At 46.3% G+C, this 22,681-nt stretch overlaps 1 protein-coding gene across 3 annotated transcripts in view; it reads left to right on the top strand.

Annotated features, from left to right (window-relative positions):
- Positions 1-3,093: 3,093 nt before the first annotated feature.
- The window catches only part of LOC140421290 (GDNF-inducible zinc finger protein 1-like), a 34,570-nt gene continuing 14,982 nt past the window's right edge, over positions 3,094-22,681 (top strand). The window contains exons 1-4 of one of the 3 annotated variants that reach the window (XM_072505899.1): positions 3,094-3,237; positions 8,578-8,646; positions 11,891-13,332; positions 14,645-14,739. In XM_072505899.1, the coding sequence (XP_072362000.1) occupies positions 11,918-13,332; positions 14,645-14,739 (1,510 nt within the window). In that variant the 5' untranslated portion in view covers positions 3,094-3,237; positions 8,578-8,646; positions 11,891-11,917. The remainder of the gene's footprint in view (positions 3,238-8,577; positions 8,647-11,890; positions 13,333-14,644; positions 14,740-22,681) is intronic. The other 2 variants (XM_072505908.1, XM_072505917.1) reach the window with 2 other exon arrangements.

Below are 22,681 nucleotides of genomic sequence, written 5' to 3' on the forward strand. Positions count from 1 at the left end.
TTTTAATGCCTATCTTTACAGTTTTTTCCAGTGATTGTCACACAGTATTAATGAAAGTAACCTTTACAATTGATGAAAAATTCTGCATTTTTACAAATTAAGAAAAGACTATGGTGTGGATTTTGCAGTAAGAATGACGGTGAACCAAGATTGAACCATGGCCTAACTAAAGCAAGGGAGAGAAAGGTCCCCAATATTAGACCATCTGCCTTGAAAATGTATGTCACCAAGTCTTACACCTCAACCGTCGCGCACACTGCCACCCATCTCCTGGTGGCCTCAGACAAAGATGTCATGGGCAGAAGGTTGGGTATTGGGAAGCTAGCCTAGCCCCAATTCCCCATTGTCACCAAGGTCCAATGGGCAAGGAAGGGATGACCAGCAGCCATTGTGATTGGGGCAGGAAAGGAGCTTAACAGTCAGGGTAGTATGATCTTTATTAGTGTCACAAGTAGGCTTACATTAACTCTGCAATGAAGTTACTGTGAAAATTCCCTAGTCACCACACTCCGACGCCTGTTCGGGTACACGGAGGGAGAATTCTGAATGTCATTCACCTCACAAGCGCGTCTTTCACGACTTGTGGGAGAAAACCGGAGCACCTGGAGAAAACTCAGACAGACACGGTGAGAACGTGCAGACTCTGCACAGACAGTGACCCAAGCCGGGAATCGAATCCCGGTTCCTGGTGCTGTGAAGCAAAGTGCTAACCACTGTGTTACCGTGTTTTAGCAGAAGGTCTCACTCAGATTTTCCCATGTTTTTCTCCAATTTTTACTGCCTGACCGATTCCCAGACAGAAGGAAAGCTAGAGATCATGCCCTTTACTTGCCCAACAAGAGGACACCGGCATGTGATCAGTTCAACGTTTGAGGCGATCTTTTGGGAGAGATATCAATCATATTAAGACAGCCAGTTAAACTCCATAAAAGCTAACATAACAGGCAGAATTACATTTTATTGTTTCCTTTCTCATATGTAATGATGCAGTATTATGCTAAAGTGCATTTTGTTTGCTGTAATTTATTTTCTCTTAGTTCACTCAATAATTGTGCAATAAACCAGTTGTCTGATTTGAATTATTTTAGAAGATAGAAGGTACAAATGTAAGAACATGAGATTAGAATATGCTCTTCAATTAAAACGAGGACACACGATAACATGATTAAATATTGGCAGTAAAGCTGGACTATTGGAGTAAAGCTGATCATAAACTCTTTTTGAAAAAAATTAATAATGCTGTATATTGTGCATATTCACAATTGGGTCTACAGCTGTCACTTTCAAACTTGAAAAGTGCCCAGTCTACTTCAAATTACCCTGGAAGCATAAAATATCTAAAATTTGAGTGACAATTGAAGCTATCTCTTTCATGCTGCTAGTATGCAGTAGCAACACTAGTACTATTTTCCACTTCCGGGATGCTGCCATCAAGCCAAAAAGATGTTCTGCTTACCACGCAAATGAGTAATTTCAGTGCCAGTGTGATGCCAGGTAGGTAGGACTTGTGTCCTAATGACTGTCAGATCATGTCAGACAGCACATCCCTTCAGCTGTCTGCAATTGGGCAGAGTACTAACCCTATTCAACTACCATGTGGATGCAAAACTCAGAACATAATGTCTAATGTTAGATATGATTCTGCAATTGGACAGCCGAGTGTGCCAAGAATTACACGAACAACCAATTTAAGATTATCAGCCTGGCTCGCACTGTGACTTACTAATGCACGCTAGAAGCTACATCTATTCATATGTAGAGACCTGTCCTCTGCAAGCAAAAGAAACATGTCAATGCAGTGCATCTATTTTAAATGAAACCAAAGTGTAGGGACAGTAGTTCCCTGGTGCATTCTCCATGGCAATGTCGCAAAGAGTCAGGCTTTCCAACCAATCAGCTGGAGAGTGGGCCGTGTGCTCCCCGTACCACAATCTATTAAAAGTTGTGGGTCAGGTGAACTCCATGATACACTTTGGGGTTCTCTAAACCCTGGCCCATAACAGAACATTACAGCGCAGTACAGGCCCTTCGGCCCTCGATGTTGCACCGACCTGTGAAACCACTCTAAAGCCCATCTACACTATTCCCTTATCGTCCATATGTTTATCCAATGACCATTTGAATGCCCTTAGTGTTGGCGAGTCCACTGCTGCTGCAGGCAGGTCATTCCACGCCCTTACTACTCTGAGTAAAGAACCTACCTCTGACATCTGTCTTATATCTATCTCCCCTCAATTTAAAGCTATGTCCCCTCGTGCTAGACATCACCATCCGAGGAAAAAGGCTCTCACGGTTCACCCTATCCAATCCTCTGATCATCTTGTATGCCTCAATTAAGTCACTTAACCTTCTTCGCTCTAATGAAAACAGCCTCAAGTCCTCAGCCTTTCCTCATAAGATCTTCCCTCCATACCAGGCAATATTCTGGTAAATCTCCTCTGCACCCTTTCCAAACAGCCTTCTCCTAATTCACATATGCCTACAGATGCTGAAATTATTAAGTTTTCAAGGAATTAAGTGTTTATTCGTCGAACAATATTGAGTCCATCAGATGCATGCCTGCATTTTCAACTGAATAGGTAAAAATTCCCAATTGGACGTTCATATTCCATGACTATAGCAAGGCCCAAGGACCTTGATATTTTGTACTTCTATTCTGAGGCATGTTTCTGTTGTTCCCCCTTTCACCAGTTGAAGCATTCGAATTAGACTTTTATCTGATAAGGACGTTTGTGCAGGACTATGGGGAGAAAGCAGGAGCATTCGGCACCCAGTGAATGTTCATTAGGAGAGCTGGGGGCATCTGCATTGTAATAATTCTGAGCGATGTCTTGATACTGTCAAAATGTCTCCTGAAATGAGAACCAAAAGTCCTGCAGTGTATTTGCAATAAAGATGCTAATCTGGAGGCAAACGTTTTGCGGGGCTCCGAGTATATTTTTTTTACATGGAGGTGGACAGAGAAATGTCGCTGAAACCTCGCCGAGCGGACCGCGAGAGGTGTCCATCGCGCATGCGCGTCGCTGCGGTGACGGGTGGGGGCATTCTGGTCACCTGCCGCGCCCCCGACGGCGCGCGCAGGTACCGGGAGCGCGAGGCACGGCCTTGGTGTCGGAGTGCGCGTGCGCAGAATCAGGCCCATGGAGCCGCCCGATGGCGACGTAGAGCTTGCTACCCGCGGACTTCGGAAACCAACTCCCTCGATACAACCTGTACAAGCCGGGTCCCGGACAGCAGGTCAGTTGGTGGGGAAGAAAGTCGTTTGTATTGGAGTGGCGGCCGGGGGAAGGGAACCACGTTAGAGCCGGGGCTCCGCACCCAGTCTCTACTCCACCCTCCGGATCCGGCTGAGCTGAGCTGCAGGCCTGGGGGAGTGACACGGACACCTACTGGGGGGGTGGGAGGTGGACATTGGCTGGGGGACAGGTGGCGAGGGAGGGGAGCAGCACTGGGATGGGGTTGGGTGCAGAGAGGGTCAGAGCATTTCTCTTTTGCAGAACCACACGTCCAGGATCTGCTATCTGGAGAATGGGGTTCTTCAGTGCTCTCCCAGTGAGCCAGAGAAGACACAGCCAGAGTGAGACAGCAAAGAGTGAGTTTGGGAATTTGAAGCTAGGTGGGAATTCGAGGCTGGGTGGGGAGGAGGTGCTTTTTAACCCTGGTAAGTAGTTTTACTTTTCATTGTATTATTTATTTTTTCTTTCGTTTTTTGGAATTGTAGTTGTATAAGTTAACCTAAGGTTTAAGACCTGGTAGGAGATCCCAGACCCGTGTCATGCTCCTCGTGTGCAATGTGGGAGCTCGGGGACACGTCCACTGTCCCTGGCTCCTTCGCGTGCAAGAAGTGTGTCCAGTTGCAGCTCCTGTTAGACCGCTTGACTGCTCTGGAGCTGCCGATGGACTCACTTTGGAGCATCCGCGATGCTGAGGACGTTGTGGATAGCATGTTTAGCAAGTTGGTCACACCGCAGGTGAAAGTTACTGAGGGAGATAGAAAATGGGTGACCAAAAGACAGCAAGGGTAGGAAAGCAGTGCAGGTGTCCCCTGCGGTCATCTCCCTGCAAAACAAATATACCGCTTTGGATATTGTTGAGGGAGATGGCTCACCAGGGGAAGGCAGCAGCAGCAGCCAGGTTCATGGCACCGTGGCTGGCTCGGCTGCGCAGCAGGGCAGGAAGAAGAATGTCAGGGCTATAGTGATAGGGGACTCAATCATAAGGGGAATAGACAGGCGGTTCTGCGGACGCAATCGAGACTCCAGGATGGTATGTTGCCTCCCTGGTGCAAGGGTCAAGGATGTCTCGGAGCGGCTGCAGGACATTCTGGGGGGGGGGGGGGGAGGGGGGGTTGAACAGCCAGCTGTCGTGGTGCACATAGGTACCAACGATATAGGTAAAAAAACAGACGAGGTCCTACAAGCTGAAATCAGGGAGTTAGGGGTTAAACTAAAAAGTAGGACATCAAAGGTAGTAATCTCAGGATTGCTACCAGTGCCACGAGCTAGTCAGAGTAGGAATGTCAGGATAGATAGGATGAATGCGTGGCTCGAGAGATGGTGCAAGAGGGAGGGATTCAAATTCCTGGGGCATTGGAACTGGTTCTGGGGGTGGTGGGACCAGTACAAACCGGATGGTCTGCACCTGGGCAGGACTGGAACCAATGTCCTAGGGGGGTGCTTGTGAGAGCTGTTGGGGAGGATGTAAACTAATGTGGCAGGGGGATGGGAACCGATGCAGGAAGTCGAAAGGTAGAAAACAGGGACAGAAACAAAAGGCAGTAAGGGGGAAAGTGTAAGGCAGAGAAGCCATAGTCGAAAATCAAAAAGGGCGACAGTACAAGGTACAGTGATTGAGGGGAGCTCAGTGAATAGGCCCAGTAATACTAAAAGGAATAAAACGGGAAGTAAAAACATAAATGGTAAGCAACGCAGCAGGTTTTTACCTGAAGATATGGGTTCAACGACAAGGAAAATTAGGAGAAAGATTAAGAGGAAATATAACTTAGGAGAGGTTACTGATCGAGGTGTTAAGATTCAAAACAGAGGTATAAAAGCCTGCATAAGTGTACTTTACCTGAATGCTCGTAGTATTCGGAATAAGGTAAATGAGTTGGTGGCGCAAATCATCGTGAATGACTATGATTTAGTGGCCATTACTGAAACATGGTTAAAGGATGGTCACGACTGGGAGTTAAATATCCGAGGGTATCAAACTATTCGGAAGGACAGAGTGGATGGCAAGGGAGGTGGTGTAGCTCTGTTATTTAAGGATGACATCCGGGCAATAGTAAGGGATGCCATCGGTGCTATGGAGGTTAAGGTTGAATCCATTTGGGTGGAAATCAGGAATAGTAATGCGAAAAAGTCACTAATAGGAGTAGTCTATAGGCCACCAAATAGTAACATTATGGTGGGGCAGGCAATAAACAAAGAAATAACAGATGCATGTAGAAATGGTACAGCAATTATCATGGGGGATTTTAATTTACATGTCGATTGGTTTAACCAGGTCGGTCAAGGCAGCCTTGAGGAGGAGTTTATAGAATGTATCCGCGATAGTTTCCGAGAACAGTATGTAATGGAACCTACGAGGGAACAAGCGGTCCTAGATCTGGTCCTGTGTAATGAGACAGGATTGATTAATGATCTCATAGTTAGGGATCCTCTCGGAAGGAGCGATCACAATATGGTGGAATTTAAAATACAGATGGAGGGTGAGAAGGTAAAATCAAACACTAGTGGTTTGTGCTTAAACAAAGGAGATTACAATGGGATGAGGGAAGAACTAGCTACGGTAGACTGGGAGCAAAGACTTCATGGTGAACAGCTGAGGAACAGTGGAGAACGTTCCAAGTGATTTTTCGCAGTGCTCAGCAAAGGTTTATACCAACAAAAAGGTAGGAAGGTAGAACGAGGGAAAATCGACCGTGGATATCTAAGGAAATAAGGGAGAGTATCGAATTGAAGGAAAAAGCATACAAAGTGGTAAAGATTAGTGGGAGACTAGAGGACTGGGAAATCTTTAGGGGGCAACAGAAAGCTACTAAAAAAGCTATAAAGAAGAGTAAGATAGATTATGAGAGTAAACTTGCTCAGAATATAAAAAACAGATAGTAAAAGTTTCTACAAATATATAAAACAAAAAAGAGTGGCGAAGGTAAATATTGGTTCTTTAGAGGATGAGAAGGGAGATTTAATAATGGGAGATGAGGAAATGGCTGAGGAACCGAACAGGTTTTTTGGGTCGGTCTTCAAAGTGGAAGACACAAATAACATGCCAGTGACTGATAGAAATTAGGCTATGACAGGTGGGGACATTTAGATGATTGTTATCACTAAGGAGGTAGTGATGGGCAAGCTAATGGGGCTAAAGGTAGGCAAGTCTCCTGGCCCTGATGGAATGCATCCCAGAGTGCTAAAAGAGATGGCTAGGGATAATTTACCAAAATTCACTAGACTCTGGGGTGGTCCCGGCGGATTGGAAATTAGCAAACGTGACACCACTGTTTAAAAAAGAAGGTAGGCAGAAAGCGGATAATTATAGGCCAGTGAGCTTAACTTCGGTAGTAGGGAAGATGCTGGAATCTATCATCAAGGAAGAAATAGCGAGGCACCTGGATGGAAATTGTCCCATTGGGCAGACGCAGCATGGTTTCATAAAGGGCAGGTCGTGGCTAACTAATTTAGTGGAATTCCTTGAGGACATTATCAGTGCAGTAGATAACGGGCAGCCAATGTGGTATATCTGGATTTCCAGAAAGCCTATGACAAGGTGCCACACAAAAGATTGCTGCATAAGATAAAGATGCATGGCATTAAGGGTAAAGTAGTAGCATGGATAGAGGATTGGTTAATTAATAGAAAGCAAAGAGTGGGGATTAATGGGTGTTTCTCTGGTTGGCAATCAATAGCTAGTGGTGTCCCTCAGGGATCAGTGTTGGGCCCACAATTGTTCACAATTTACATAGATGATTTGGAGTTGGGGACCAAGTGCAATGTGTCCAAGTCTTCAGACGATATTAAGATGAGTGGTAAAGCAAAAAATGCAGAGGATACTGGAAGTCTGCAGAGAGATTTGGATAGGTTAAGTGAATGGGCTAGGGTCTGGCAGATGGATTACAATGTTGACAAATGTGAGGTTATCCATTTTGGTAGGAATAACAGCAAAAGGGATTATTATTTAAATGATAAAATATTAAAACAGGCTGCTGTGCAGAGAGACCTGGGTGTGCTAGTGCATGAGTCGCAAAAAGTTGGTTTACAGCTGCAACAGGTGATTAAGAAGGCAAATGGAATTTTGTCCTTCATTGCTAGAGGGATGGCGTTTAAGACTAGGGACCCCTTCAATTGTATACGGTGTTAGTGAGGCCACACCTGGAGTATTGTGTTCAGTTTTGGTCTCCTTACCTGAGAAAGGATGTACTGGTGCTGGAGGATGTGCAGAGGAGATTCACTAGGTTAATCCCAGAGCTGAAGGGGTTGGATTACGAGGACAGGTTGAGTAGACTGGGACTGTACTTGTTGGAATTTAGAAGGATGAGGGGGGATCTTATAGAAACATATAAGATTATGAAGGGAATAGATAGGATAGATGCGGGCAGGTTGTTTCCACTGGCGGGTGAAAGCAGAACTAGGGGCATAGCCTCAAAATAAGGGGAAGTAGATTTAGGACTGAGTTTAAGAGGAACTTCTTCACCCAAAGGGTTGTGAATCTATGCCCAGTGAAGCAGTTGAGGCTCCTTCATTAAATGTTTTTAAGATAAAGATAGATAGCTTTTTTGAAGAATAAAGGGATTAAGGGTTATGGTGTTCGGGCCGGAAAGTGGAGCTGAGTCCAAAGAAAATCAGCCATGATCTCATTGAATGGCGGAGCAGGCTCAAGGGGCCAGGTGGCCTACTCCTGCTACTAGTTCTTATGTTCAATTTGTACAAACTGTTAACGTCGAACGCAATCAATTTCTTTCATTCTATCCCCAACCCCAAACTACATTTCCGTAGGTAGGTAAGATAACGATGGTTAAACTGTTCTTTAACGCAAAAAGCCCCAGTAGCAGTGGAGTTGCTAATATCTAAGCACCATTAGGGCAACATAGCGTTTACTGGATCCCTTTAGCAGCAGAAGGCAGTCTGGAGTAAGCATGCTGATGGTACACTTGAACGTTCGGTAGTATTTATGTGCATTCTAGGTAGTGTTCAAACTATCCGGTTGACCTTTAAGATGATCCAAATTTAGGAGTAAGCATTGGAAAATAACATTCTACCATATAAAATATATTACCAATTTTAAAATAAAGTTTAGGTTTAATTACCATTTTGGCAAACAGATACAACTATTTTGCTTAAACCAATTTCCTATTACCTTGTAATGGAATTGTCAATCTTGCAATTTCTGTTTTTATATCTACCTAATAGGATGTTATAACAATGTAAGAATTGGTGCAAGATTATGCCATATGGCCTCAAGAACATTCTCAAGCGCCACCAAATTTCTTTTTTTGTTTTAACATTTCACATTTTCATCAGATTCTTACAAGATAATTCTTTTAATTTATCCATGGTTTTATGTTTACCATCTTAGGAACCTCTGCTATTTCAAAATATTGAGATACCTGGGCTGACAAAAGCCTTCCAGAATACAATCATTTTGGTAAGTTTACTTTTTCTGAAAACAAGCGATTATATTTGTGCAATTAATTATACCCTTTCCCCAATCAATATTTTTCAATATAGGAGCGCCCGGACCTGACCAACTGAACAATTTTCCACTGCTTCTGTAACAGAATATTGCTGAATGCTGCTGTTAAAATATCATGCAAATGGAAACTATTTTAACTTCCTAGCTATGATTAAGGACAACGTTATTTCTACCTGTTCAGGTTACTGAGGCAATAAATTATGAAACAGGAAAACCACTCAGCCCTTCAAGTTTGCTTCTTCCACAGATACCTCGTGATTTAGCCTACAATGAATCTATTCCACTTACAATGGAAACATATTTTTGGCGCTGTAATTATTTATCTTCCTGATTAATCTCTTGGAGTTTTAAGGAGACAAAGGCTTGTGTGAGACATCACAAGCTTGTTACAACAGTTCCCTCGTCTAATGTAAATCATCTCCCGATGAAAAAATTAATTCTGTTTGAACCTGTTTTCATCTCCGTGCCTGGGGAATTGCTGTTCCATGCATGCAAGACCACAATTTGGAACTCTTCACAAATTCCAATATCATATTTAGGTCCCCTACATTTGGTGATTTGGAAGGGGGGGGGGGGGGGGGTTGCGTGGGAGCAGCTGGTGGCGGCGTCATGTAAAGGTACTAGTCTTGGAGTTTTGATAACGGCTCCTTTGCCATTTTCGCCGACCCGTTACTCCACAAGTCCGGTGGTGATGGTGACACTGCGGATCTGGGGACAGTGGAGGAGGTACAAGAAGGTGGAGGGAGCGTTGGTCTGGACCCCGATATGTAACAACCATAGGTTTGTCCCGGGTAGGATGGATGGTGGGTTCCAGAGCTGGCAGAAGGCAGGCATCAGAAGGATGAGAGATCTCTTCATAGACAGAAGCTCTCCCAGTTTGAAGGCGCTAGAGGACAAATGTAATCTGCCGCCAGGAAACACCTTTAAATATCTGCAAGTACGAGCCTTCCAGAAAAAACAGGTAGTGGCCTTTCCGACGCTGCCACCATTGAGGATACAGGACAGGGTGGTCTCCAGAACCTGGGTGGGGGAGGGGAAGGTGTCGGATATCTACCAGGAACTACAGGAGGTGGAGGAAACCCCCGGTGGAGGAGCTTGAGGGCAAGTGGGAGGAGGAGCTAGGTGAGGAGTTGGAAGCGGGTCTGTGGGCAGAAGTCCTGGGCAGGGTTAATTCCTCCTCATGTGCCAGGCTCAGTCTAATTCAATTTAAGGTGGTCCACCGGGCACACATGACGGCAGCAAGAATGAGCAAGTTTTTTGGGGTAGGAGACAGTTGTATGAGGTGCAAGGGCAATCCTGCAAACCATGTCCACACGTTTTGGGCATGCCTGGAGCTTAGAGAGTTCTGGCAAGGGTTTGCGAAGGCAGTGTCCAAGGTGCGTAACACACAGGTGGTACCGAGTCCAGAGATAGCGATCTTTGTCAGAAGACCCGGGAGTTCAGGGGGCGAAAGAGGCTGACGTCTTGGCCTTTGCCTCCCGAGTAGCCCGGAGACGGATTTTATTAATGTGGAGGGATTCGAAGCCCCCGAGTGCAGAGACTTAGGTTAACGACATGGCTGGGCTTCTCAGCCTCGAGAAAATAAAGTTTGCCTCAAGAGGGTCTACGCTAGGGTTCTCTCGGAGGTGGCAGCCGCGTTCGTCGACTTTCTCGGGGAAAATTAAAATGTCAGCAGCAATCCGTATGGTTGGGGGGGGGGGGGTGCTTCATTGGGATAGTGTGGGAAGACTGCGTTGCATGGGGTAATGTCTATTTAATTGTTAGTGCAAAAAGAGAATATACAATATGTTAATGTTCACTCTAGTTTGTTTTATTATTGTTACCACTGTTTTATTATGAAAAATTCTGCAAAACTTTAATAAAAATACTTTATTTTGAAAAAAATAGACATTCCACCGAATTTTCAAGTGGCATGTTCTGTATAAATACTTGCAGTTCTCCAAAGGTAACTAGGCAAACCTCCAAAAGAGTTAATTTATTCCAACATCTGTACGATTAAACAAAGCTCTGCTGCCCTCAACAGATAACACTCACTCACACAACCATCATCATGGGTTTTGTAATATTCATTTCATTCTATAAGTATCTCAGAAGGCATCCAATTTGATATTTCACTTCATAATATACAACAAAAAATGATATTGAGCAGCTACAAATGCAGTTCTTTAAGGGGAAAAAATGCATCTTATGTTATTTGTTTTACATAACGTGTCAGTTCACCTACCAGGCACACCTTTGGATTATGGGGGTGAGACCCACGCAGACACTGGGAGAATGTACAAACTCCATACGGACAGTGACCCGGGGCCAGGTTCGAACCCAGGTCCTCGGTGTCGTGAGCCTGTAGTGCTAACCACAGCACCACCGTGCCTCCCACAATCTTGTAATGTTATATTGTGACTGACGACCATCATCGTTACATTGCAGGTGTAAAATATTTCTTGATTCGGTAAATATTTTTGTTTTGCAGCCTGTTCTTGATGGAGGTGTTCTAAAATTTCTAAACTTTTTAGAATAAAAGCAAAATACTGTGGATGCTGGAAATTTGAAATTGAGACAAAATCTTGGAAACATTGGGGTCTGGCAGCATCAGTGGAGAGAGAAACAGACTTTATTTATTATAAATGTTTCTTATTGGATTTTTGAGCAGAGTATATTTGCCGTTATGTACACAGGATATGATAAAATATATAAGTAGGCATCTGTTTGTGCCGGTGAGACAATTCCGGAGGGCAATCCTCGAATGGTTCTGGTGCCGGTGTTGCCCCTCGCTTCTCCCGGATGGATTTTGCCGCCGTTATCTTGTCGTGCACGCTGCCGCTTCAGCCAGCCCTCCCGTCTTCTGCCTGTATTCTCCTTTTTCTCTGTTCCTGTGGCTGTCAAGTTGGTTAACGTTTCCTGCCTCCACCCGCCCCCCTAATACCTCCCTGGCTCTCCTCTATTGCTCCCCGTCTCTTCTCGTCTCTCTTTCCCCCCCCCCCCCCTGTGGTTCGCCTTTCCTTTCTCTTAGATAGAGTTGATAACTTGTATATAACTGAAGTTATCGCATTATGCATGGATTAATTTTTGCTCCACAACTAAAAAAAGGTTATATTTATTAGAGCCATTTTCCACAATACTGATTATTTGCCATCCAAATTTAGAATGCAATGCCATGAACATAATTGTTGATCTTGACTGTGTAATTTTTTTTAAGTTGCAGGGGTTGACAAAATAAAGGAAAATGGTCAGCAATCAAGTCGTGCTGGAGTCCAGGACAGCCCCAAAAAACTTGTTGGATGAGATGCACAAACTCCGGATCTTATGCTATTTCTGTGATGTGACTGTGCAGATAGAGCACCAGGGCAACAAAGAGGAATTTGTTGCTCACAAAGCTGTGTTGGCAGCTGCCAGCAGTTACTTTAAGGAGCTATTCCTTAATGAAATGGTGAACACTAAGATTACTATTGTTACTTTGCAGGACATTTACACAGCTGACTTTGCCTCTTTTCTGGATTTTGTATATACTGCAAAAGTGGAGGTTGAGGCCGAGAGGGTACAAAGATTACAGGAAATTGCGGAGAAATTGAAGTGCAGAGAACTGGCAGAGGTCTGCAGCCAAGTAAAAACACAGATACTTGAGTCAGCTCTGATGAACTTGGGTAATTTGGCTGATTCCCAGGGAGTAGAGCGAATTAAAGGCAATAAACAGGACAGCGATTCTGTTTCAGTTTCTTCTCTGAACACAGCAGCAATTCCTTCACACAATCCCCAAGTATCCACTGCCCAAAATGTTTCAGATGAAGAGATATCTCATGAGCAAGATTGCAAACCATTGCTAGAAACCACTCGAACCAAGGGATGGAAAAAGTCGGAAAAGGAGAAGAAAGTGGGGAAACCAAACAGTCTAAAGGCGAAAAGAGCCAGTGGAAGGCTGGCAGGACGAAAAGTCTTTTTGGAAATCCCCAAGAAGAAATACACACGTAAGCTTCGTGAGCAAGAGAAAGTTGATCAAAATTTGGAAGAGGAATCTGGAAAACTGACCTGTGTAGATGATAATCAAGATATTGATGCCCAAGTTAAAAAGGAAACAACGACAGAAATTGCTGACGAGCCTGAAGGAGAAGATGAGATGATGGAAGAGGATGAGGAAGAGAAAGCAGAGAGTGAAAGTAATTTTGAATTGGATGAGGATGCAACAAAGACACCTAATGAAATTGAGAAGAAGAGAAGAGGTGGAAACTTCAAGTGTGACAAATGCGAGAAAGAATTTCAGTATGAGAAGAGCTACTTGAAACACATAAAGCAGAATCATGGTGTTACACCTGAAATTATTTACCACTGTGAGACTTGCAACCAGATATTTGCCAATCGGTGCAATTTAAATAGCCACCAAAGGCACGTCCATGTTGAAGAACGCCGTTTCCCATGCTCACTTTGTGGTAAAAAGTTTAAAATGAAAAAAGATGTGAAACGGCATAACCTACAGGTTCATGAGGGTGGTGGAGAGCGCCATTTATGTTTGCAATGTGGTAAAGGACTGAGTTCCAAAACTGCTTTGAGACTCCATGGAAGGACACACACTGGAGATAAACCTTATGAATGCCCGGAATGCCATGCTAAGTTTTCTCAGCCATCTGCTCTGAAGGTGCACTTAAGGTACAATGTGCAGCATAACTTCATAGTATACACTTTTCATCAACTCAGTTATATTTGTCATTTTATTATCAGGATTTGAGATTGTGTCCTGTCAGTCTTGCTCTTGTTACAGTAGTATAATCTAACTCCTTAATTCTTACAAAACTAAAATATTACATTGAAGGAGTAATTAACCAGCATAAAGGTAAACCAAATGGAATTCTTGATCATACAATTGTGTAGAAAATTCTGCCTTCTGATCTTTGAGTGCATATCCTTCATTGAATTCTCATCTCATGCTGTATCTCGGACCAAAAAATACATGATTAGCTCACCAAAATAAAATGGAAGGGGCACCTGAAGGGACAGCCTCATACCTATGGTTCCACTCAGCCCCACTGAGTCAATTCCCTGAAGAAGTTAAGAGTTTTGCAATGTAGATGCAAGATTTTCTGCAGAGAAGAACCAGAAATTGAAAGGCAGGTTTAGATGCTTACTTTCTGAAACCTCGCACCCAGTTAGAAACCACCAATGATGGAAACCAAGTTTCCCCTTTCATTTCCAAACAAGCCTGTTTGTTGCACTGTATGGTCCCTTTAGGATTACCATATGGCCATGCATATGCACATCTTAAAGTGACTACTATTTGTGTGCAAACTGTTTGCCTGCTGCATGGCACATTCCCCATTGCTTTGTGGTTGTCGCAACATAGAAAGTCAAAATTGAGTTTTATATAATGTTTCTCCCCTAAGATAATATCAAAAACAAAGGCATGGATACTAAGCAGGAAAAGATGGAAAACTAAAAGGGTGGGGAATCCCAAATCACATCATAGAGCTAAAGTGTAAGGACATTTTTTAAGGCAGAAAGCAAGGAAACGGGACAAAGTTGTTTCAGGAGTGACGTTCAGCAGATAGTGGTGTAGACACACTGCTTTCTTATCAGCACCTTTCTGCTTCGGTATTGAGATTGGGGAAGAAGCAAGGAAAAGACTTAATTCATGTGAGTTTCATATGTCATTTGAGTTTATTTTAGAATTATGTTATAAAACTGCCATCCTAATTAAAATCTGATTAATTATTTTTCAATAAAAGGAGAAAGCAGCTGTGGATGCCCATTTGATCATTGAGTGAATCAGAGTTACTAACGCACTAAATTTCAGTACGTAACAGAAAAGTAAACAGCTAACTGATATTTTGACGTAACTATAGTGCATATAACAATTTAGAATTCAACCTAGTTCTTTTATAATCTAATGTAGAATCTTTGTAGTTTGATCTTTAAATAATTGTACTCGTATATCAAGACTCTCTCTTTTATATGCACTCTCAAGGGTCCATACTGGTGAAAAGCCATTTGCCTGTGATGAATGTGGTGCCAGGTTTACACAGAATCATATGTTAATATATCACAAGAGATCTCACACAGGTAACTTGTTTCATGTTTTTTCTGAACTCTATTTGTATAACTGCTTCGAGCAGTTCAGAGCAAGATGTACAGTGTACATCAAGATTGTGATTCAGCCATGTCTTGTAGCTTATTAGCAAGGATTTGGATGAAAACAGCTGGTACCCTTGGAGTTGTGCCAGAGCAAACAGCACATGCTTGAAAGAAGGAAGATTGAAGCAAAGAAAAAGTAGTAAAAGTAAAGAATAAGAGCATCACACGCATCATAGATATGTGTAGAAAAAGATACTGACATGAGATCTGTCTCTAGAGTGGTCTCAGCCTGACCAACGATGGTTGGTAGGTTGTTGAGTCAGCACCAGTAGCCCCTGAGCACATTGGCCTCTGAAAGGGAAGTCCCCAGACATTAGAGATATTGCGTAAGTTTCTCAATCAAGAGTATGGCAGTATTGGTGGAGGTTGAGTGAAAATACAGCCTGTCTTACACACTTTACAATATTAAATCAGGCAGTGGAAATGTTATGTTCATTGTTTTGATAGTCTTGTACAGATGCTGAAACCCTTTAGTTAATACTAAATGTCGCAAAGTACAAGCTTTAATCTTTCAACAAAAAGTATAGTTTAGCAGTTCTTAAATTTGCACAGATGCAACCATTTATTTTCTCATGAATTTTCTTCTCGGCTCTCCTTCCTTGCTGAGCTGTGGCTCCATCGTTGTCATTGAGCTCTCAAGATAGCTATTCATGTAGCTGTCTTAATAGTGAGTGTCTGCAGGCTATTTTACCGCAGGAGTGTGTTGGAACTAAGCCTAACCTTGCTTAACGTAAATGCATTCACAATTCCAGTAGAAGTGATGGCAGTCAGGAGCACAACTGTGGCCAGTTTTCCTCGCCTTGCCTCAACTTGCTGCTGCGCTGACTGATCAGATCAAGTAAGCCATTGCTGACCGGAGATTGAAGTTGGGACTTTTCTCCTCTTGTATAGCTTAGTTACTCACATGTTAAGCCCCAGAGACAATCCTGAAGAGACTTTTTCAATGTTTTTAAGTGTTTGCAAAAGTTTCAAAAGGATCAAGGGTGCTTGTGCGTAAATAGCAAACTGTTGAAAGTAATTGTAACTGCCTTTTTCTGCGTAGTTCCAGATATGTGAAGACATTTGGGAACTGCTAGTATTCCGTTCAAGTTTGAATATTTGTGCAAGCTTAAATATCTGGAGTAACTTGCAGCTAGTTGATCGATGTTAGCACGGAGTTCAGAGTTCTAGCGGCTGTGCATTATGCTTTATTTCTCCAACGTGCCAATGCCCGGTGTTTAGTGGCGTGATATGCATAGCTTGATGGCTTGGAAATAGTTGCAGAAGAACCGAGGCTGAACTGGTTATTAAAGGATACAAACAGTAATATACCCCAACCCATGGCATACATCAACACAACTGTAAAATATTGAAGATGACCAACATCGTGTGAGCCTATTACTGTTTGGAGTGCAGAATGAGCCCTCTTTTGATGTTGCTCTGTGAAAAGAGAATGTAGGTTTCATGGAAATGTCTTCTTCGTTAACTTGCATGATTTAAATTTTCTTAAGTTCTTATGGCTGAAATCCTAAAAGTTGAAATGTTTTGTTTCTAACTGAAATGCCATTACTCGTTCCAGTTTTTCCTGCCCTTTCAAAGATTTCTTTTGGGCTGGGATACAGTGGCCCCCTCTACATTTTCCTCCTTTTGAGAGCATTTTACTATAGAGAGCATTAGAATCCAGTCTAATTCTATCGTCAGCTGACATTTGTACACGTGTCTTTGCAGCAGGGATTCTAGAATAGCCAGAAACAGTAACAAATGTTTCATTAACAGGGATCCTGGAGTTAATTCTGACACTCCAACTACTGCCCAGGCTAATATCGGCAAGACAAAACTCACATGTTTCCTGATCTATTCTGTTTTATGCAACATCATTGTAAATATTAGATTGACTTTGTTGATGAACTCCAGCCAACAGGTTGACAATTCAAGACTCACTCCAAGGCTAGGGTGCACACTTCATTGCAGTTCTTGAGCTTTGTATTATCTATTGAGGTGAACATTGAAACTCCATTTGAAACAGAATTTTTCCACCTTTACCTCCGTCGGAAGAATCATTGCATTGTAATTCATTGAATGTGCCGTGCTTTGGAATATTCCAAAGAGATGTAATAAGGGACTATATGAAAGCAGGTTAGTTCATTAAATTTAGGAAAGCAAATTGATGCAAGTTCTAGCCAATAATTTATAGAAGAAATATTGATGGATGTAGCTACTACATATCTAAAAGAAAGCAGATGGTTATTGGATTCAGACATGTGGAAACAGAAAATGACGGAAGAGCACAGCTGGTTTAATGGGCATCCAAAAAAAGGGATAGATTAATATTTTGGATGCAGTTCTTGCCTCCAAATAGCATCTTCTTCCAGAAATTGATGAGCCTGCTATTTTTCTCTCAAACTCTTGTATATAAGGAGACTCCTTTTTTCTGTTCAGAAAAAGCTTATGATAGACGATTCACCTCTCACTGCATTGCGATCAATGTAGGTCAGTGCAATGAATGACCGGTTAATCTGTGTTTGTCGTGTTAGTAGTTGAAAAACTGTTGGTCTAGAAACCCAGAGAACTTTCTTATTCTTCAGTGAATAGTGGTTTGAACGCTTTACGTTGCCACTTTAAAAACCTCTTGTAACCCAATCATTTCAACCATGATTTTAGGCGCTACTTAATTCCCCCTTATTCCTGCTAGTAATAACTTCCGGTTGCGGCTATGCAGAGCTAAGTTGCAAGTTCGGCAGCTCCCGTCAGAAACGGACTTTTGGGCTCTTGAGGGGCCCCAACGACATTTGTTCGACTGTTCCCAGTGTGGGAAGGTGACAGTACAGTTCCCCCGGCACTGTATGGATTGGACCAGGAGTGGAGCGGTCAAAAAAGTGATTTTGGTGCAGCGAAAAGTGCGAGGGAGGAGAAGTAAGATGGTGGCGGGTGGAGACCAAGCAGCGTGGGCGCTATGGTCGCGGGAGCAGCAGGAGCTCCTCAAGCGCTGCTTTGCGGACCTGAAGGCAGAGCTGCTGGAGCTGATGAAGGCGTCGATTGACAAGCTGGTTGAGACCCAGAAGGCCCTAGGGGCGGCAATCCGGGAGGTGCGGCAAACGGCCTCGGAGAACGAGGATGAGATCTTGGGCCTGGCGGTGAAGGTAGAGGCACACGAGGCGCTGCACAAGAAGTGGCAGGAAAAGTTTGAGGACATGGAGAATCGGTCGAGGAGGAAGAATCTTCAGATTCTGGGTCGCCCGGAGGGAGTGGAGGGGTCGGATGCCGGGGCATACGTGGTCACGATGCTTAACACGCTGATGGGCGCGGGAGCTTTCCCGAGGCCCGTGGAGCTGGATGGGGCTCACCGAGTCCTGGTGAGGAGGCCCTTCAATGGCCTTCAATGAGCCGCCGCGGACGGCACTGGTGCGGTTCCACCGCTTTGTGGACAGGGAGTGTGTCCTGAGATGGGCCAAAAAGGAACCGGAGCAGCAGGTGGGAGAACACAGATTAATATATCAGGATTGGAGCGCGGTGGTGGCCAAGAAGAGGGCAGTCTACGACCGGGCTAAGGCGGTTCTGCATCGGAAGGGGGTGAAATTCGGGATGCTGCAGCCGGCACGATTGTGGGTCACGTTTCAGGATCGACACCATTACTTGGAGACGCCGGAGGAGGCGTGGACTTTTATCCAAACTGAAAAGTTGGACTCGAACTGATGGTTTGTAGGGAGGGGGTGCCTAGGGGGGTTACTGTGTTTTGGGGGATGCTCTGTTCTGTTTTCTTTGGTGCTGGGTGGGGTGGGGCGAAATGGTTCGAAGTGGGGGCTGTGTGGGAGTGTGTGCATCGGTTGTTGGAAAGATGGGGCCCCGCGGGGGGAGAGTTGGGGGCCCGGGGTGGGGGAGTTGAGACAAGGCCGCAAAAAGGGAGCTGCGCCAGAGAGGGCAGGGCCGGCTTGGTGGGAAAGCGCGGGCTTTTTCCCACGCTAGGGAAGGAATGGGTCGGGGGGGGGGATGCTGGAGAGGAGCGCACACTGATTGCCAGGAGGAGGAAGGGATTCTCGCACTGCGGGATCGATGGAGTGGCGGGAGAGGCCAGGGTCAGCTGACTTACGGGAGTGCCATGGGGGGAGCAATACCGCTGGAGGGGGACCTAGCTTTGTGTGTGGGGGGGGGGGGGGGGGCGCTGGGTTGCTGCTGCATTGGCCAAAGAGGAGCTGGTGTTCAAAGAGAGAGTCGGGGCAGGGCCGCCTGGGGGAATGGAGGGTGGGGGGGGCTCGGGCACGTGGCTGGCCTAGAAAGGGAGATGGCTAGTCGGCGGGGGGGGGGGCGGGAGGGAAGCCCCCTGATCCAGCTGATAACTTGGAATGTGAGAGGCCTGAACGGGCCCGTCAAGAGGGCCCGGGTGTTCGCGCACCTAAAGGGACTGAAGGCAGATGTGGTTATGCTCCAGGAGACGCATTTGAAAGTGGTTGATCAGGTTAAGCTGAGAAAGGTGTGGGTAGGGCAGGTTTTCCACTCTGGGTTGGACGCGAAGAATAGAGGGATGGCGATTTTGGTGGGGAAGCGGGTATCGTTTGAGGCGCTGAACATCGTGGCAGATAATGGAGGTCGGTATGTGATGGTGAGTGATAAGTTGCAGGGGGTGCGGGTGGTGCTAGTGAATGTATACGCCCCGAATTGGGACGATGCCGGATTCATGAGGCGCATGCTGGGTCGGATTCCGGACCCGGAGGCAGGGAGCCTGATAATGGGGGGGGGGGAACTTCAACACGGTGTTGGACTCAGCACTGGACCGCTCTAGGTCCAGGATGGGTAAGAGACAGGCGGCGGCCAAGGTGCTTGGGGGGTTTATGGCCCAGATGGAGGGAGTGGACCCATGGAGGTTTGCCAGGCCGAGGGCCAGGGAATTTCCTTTTTTTTTCCCCACATCCATAAAGCCTACTCCCGAATAGATTTTTTTCATTGAGTAGGGCGCTAATCCCAAGAGTGGAGGGCACGGAATATTCGGCCATAGCTATTTCAGACCATGCCCTGCATTGGGTGGAGCTGGAGTTGGGGGAGGAGAGAGACCAGCGCCAGCTGTGGAGCCTTGATGTGGGACTGTTGGCGGATGAGGAGGTGTGCGGGCGGATTCGGGGGTGTACTGAAAGCTATTTAGAAGCCAATGACAATGGGGAGGTGCAGGTGGGGGTAGTCTGGGAGGCGCTGAAGGCGGTGGTCAGGGGAGAGCTAATCTCCACTAGGGCCCAGAAGGAGAGGGAGAGATTGGTGGGGGAGATATTAAGGGTGGATAGGAGCTGTGCGGAGGCCCCCGAGGAGGGACTACTTAAGGAGCGACGAAGCCTCCAGACCGAATATGACTTGTTGACTACCGGGAAGGCAGAGGTGCAGTGGAGGAAAGCGCAAGGGGCGGTGTACGAGTATGGGGAGAAGGCGAGCCGGATGCTGGCACATCAGCTCCGTAAGCGGGAGTCAGCGAGGGAGATTGGTGGAGTTAGGGATAAAGGGGGGAACATGGTGCGGTGGGAATAAATGGGGCATTTAGGGACTTTTATGAGCTGTATAGATCTAAGCCCCCGATGGGGAGGGGGGGATGAGGCGATATTTAGATTGGCTGAGGTTCTCGAGGGTGGAGGAGGAGCAGGTGGTTGGGTTGGGCACCGATTGGGCTGAAGGAGCTGGCTAAGGGGTTGGGGAGCATGCAGGCAGGGAAGTCACCGGGGCCGGGTGGATTCCCGGTAGAATTCTATCAGAAGTACATGGACTTGTTGCGCCCACTGCTAGCGAGGACTTTCAATGAGGCGAGGGGGGGGGGCCTGTCACGACAATATCCAGGGCGCGCTGATCTTGAAGCGGGACAAGGACCCATTACAATGTGGGTCGTACAGGCCGATCTCGCTCCTCGATGACAATGCGAAGGTGCTGGCTACAGGAATTGAGGACTGTGTCCCGGGGGTGATTCACGAGGACCAGATGCTCCCCAACCCCTTAACCAGCTCCTTCAGCCCAATCGGTGCCCAACCCAACCACCTGCTCCTCCTCCACCCTCGGGAACCTCAACCAATCTAAATATCGCCTCATCCCCCCCCCTCCCCATCGGGGGCTTAGACCTATACAGCTCATAAAAGTCCCTAAATGCCCCATTTATTCCCACCGCACCATGTTCCCCCATTTATCCCTAACTCCACCAATCTCCCTCGCTGACTCCCGCTTACGGAGCTGATGTGCCAGCATGTGAAGGTTTAGGCAGTTGAACACCAATGTGCGGAGGCTCCTTAATGTAATTATGATGCCTTCAGTGGAGGGGGAAGCGGAGGTAGTGGCGGCTATGGACGCGGAGAAGGTCTTCGATAGGGTGGAGTGGGAGTATCTTTGGGATGTGCTGCAGAGGTTTCGGTTCGGGGAGGGGTTCATCAGGTGGATTAGGCTACTTTATAAAGCCCCGGTGGCGAGCGTGGCCACGAACCGGCAGAGTTCGGAGTACTTTCAGTTGTACCGGGTGACGAGTCAGGGGTGTCCCCTGTCCCCCTTGTTTGCATTGGCAATTGAGCCTCTGGCCATGGCACTGAGGGAGTCCTGGAACTGGAGGGGATTGATTCGGGAGTGGGGGGGGGGGGGGGGGAGGAACACCGGGTGTCATTGTATGCCGATGACCTGTTATTGTATGTGGCGGACCCAGTGGAGGGGGTGCCGGAGGTAATGCGGATCGTCAGGGACTTTGGGGACTTTTTTGGATATAAGCTTAACATAGGGAAGAGTGAGCTCTTTGTGGTACACCCAGGTGATCAGGGAAGGGGGATAGGCGAGCTTCCACTGAAGAGGGCGGAAAGGAGCTTTCGGTACCTGGGGATCCAGGTGGCTAGGAGTTAGGGGGCCCTGCACAAGCTCAATTTGACACGGTTGGTGGAGCAGATGGAGGAGGAGTTCAAAAGATGGGATATGTTGCCACTCTCGTTGGCGGGTAGGGTGCAGTCGGTTAAAATGACGGTCCTTCCAAGATTCCTGTTTGTATTCCAGTGCCTTCCCATTCCGACCCCTAAGGCCTTTTTTAAGTGGGTAAGCAGGAGTATAATGGGATTCGTGTGGGTGAATAAGACCCCGAGGGTAAAAATGGTGTTTCTGGAGCGTAGCGGGGACAGAGGAGGGCTGGCGTTGCCGAATCTATGTGGGTACTACTGGGCTGCCAATGTGGCGATGATCCCAAAGTGGGTAATGGAAGGGGAGGTGGCGGCGTGGAAGAGGCTGGAGATGGCATCCTGTGTGGGCATGAGTCTAAGGGTGCTGGTGACGGCACCGTTGCCGCTCCTGCCTACAAGGTACACCACGAGTCCGGAGGTGGCGGTAACTGAAAATTTGGGGGCAGTGGAGGCGGCACAGGGGCGAAGTGGGGGCCTCGGTTTGGTCCCCGATTCGAAAGAACCATCGGTTTGTCCCGGGAAGAATGGATGGGGGGGTATCTGAGCTGGCATCGGGCAGGAATTAAAAGAATGGGGGACCTGTTTATAGATGGGACGTTCGCGAGCCTTGGGGCGCTGGAGGAGAAATTTGGGCTGCCCCCTGGATTCGCCTTCAGGTGCATACAGGTGAGGGCGTTTGTGAAACGGCAGGTGAGGGAATTCCCGCTGCTTCCAGCACAAAGGATTCAGGACAGGGTGATTTTGGGTGTATGGGTTGGAGAAGGCACGGTCTCGGCGATCTATCAGGAGATGCAGGAAGAGGAGGAGGCCTTGTTGGAAAAACTAAAAGGCGAGTGGGAGGAGGAGCTCGGGGCGGAGATAGATATGGGTCTGTGGGCTGATGCCCTGGGTAGGGTTAATTCTTCCTCCTCTTGCGCCAGGCTCAGCCTGATACAGTTTAAAGTTGTTCACAGGGCGCGAGGTTGAGTAGGTTTTTTGGGGTAGAGGACAGGTATGTG

This window comes from Scyliorhinus torazame, chromosome 1 (genome assembly GCF_047496885.1).
Source record: "Scyliorhinus torazame isolate Kashiwa2021f chromosome 1, sScyTor2.1, whole genome shotgun sequence".
NCBI classification, from domain to species: Eukaryota; Metazoa; Chordata; class Chondrichthyes; order Carcharhiniformes; family Scyliorhinidae; genus Scyliorhinus; species Scyliorhinus torazame.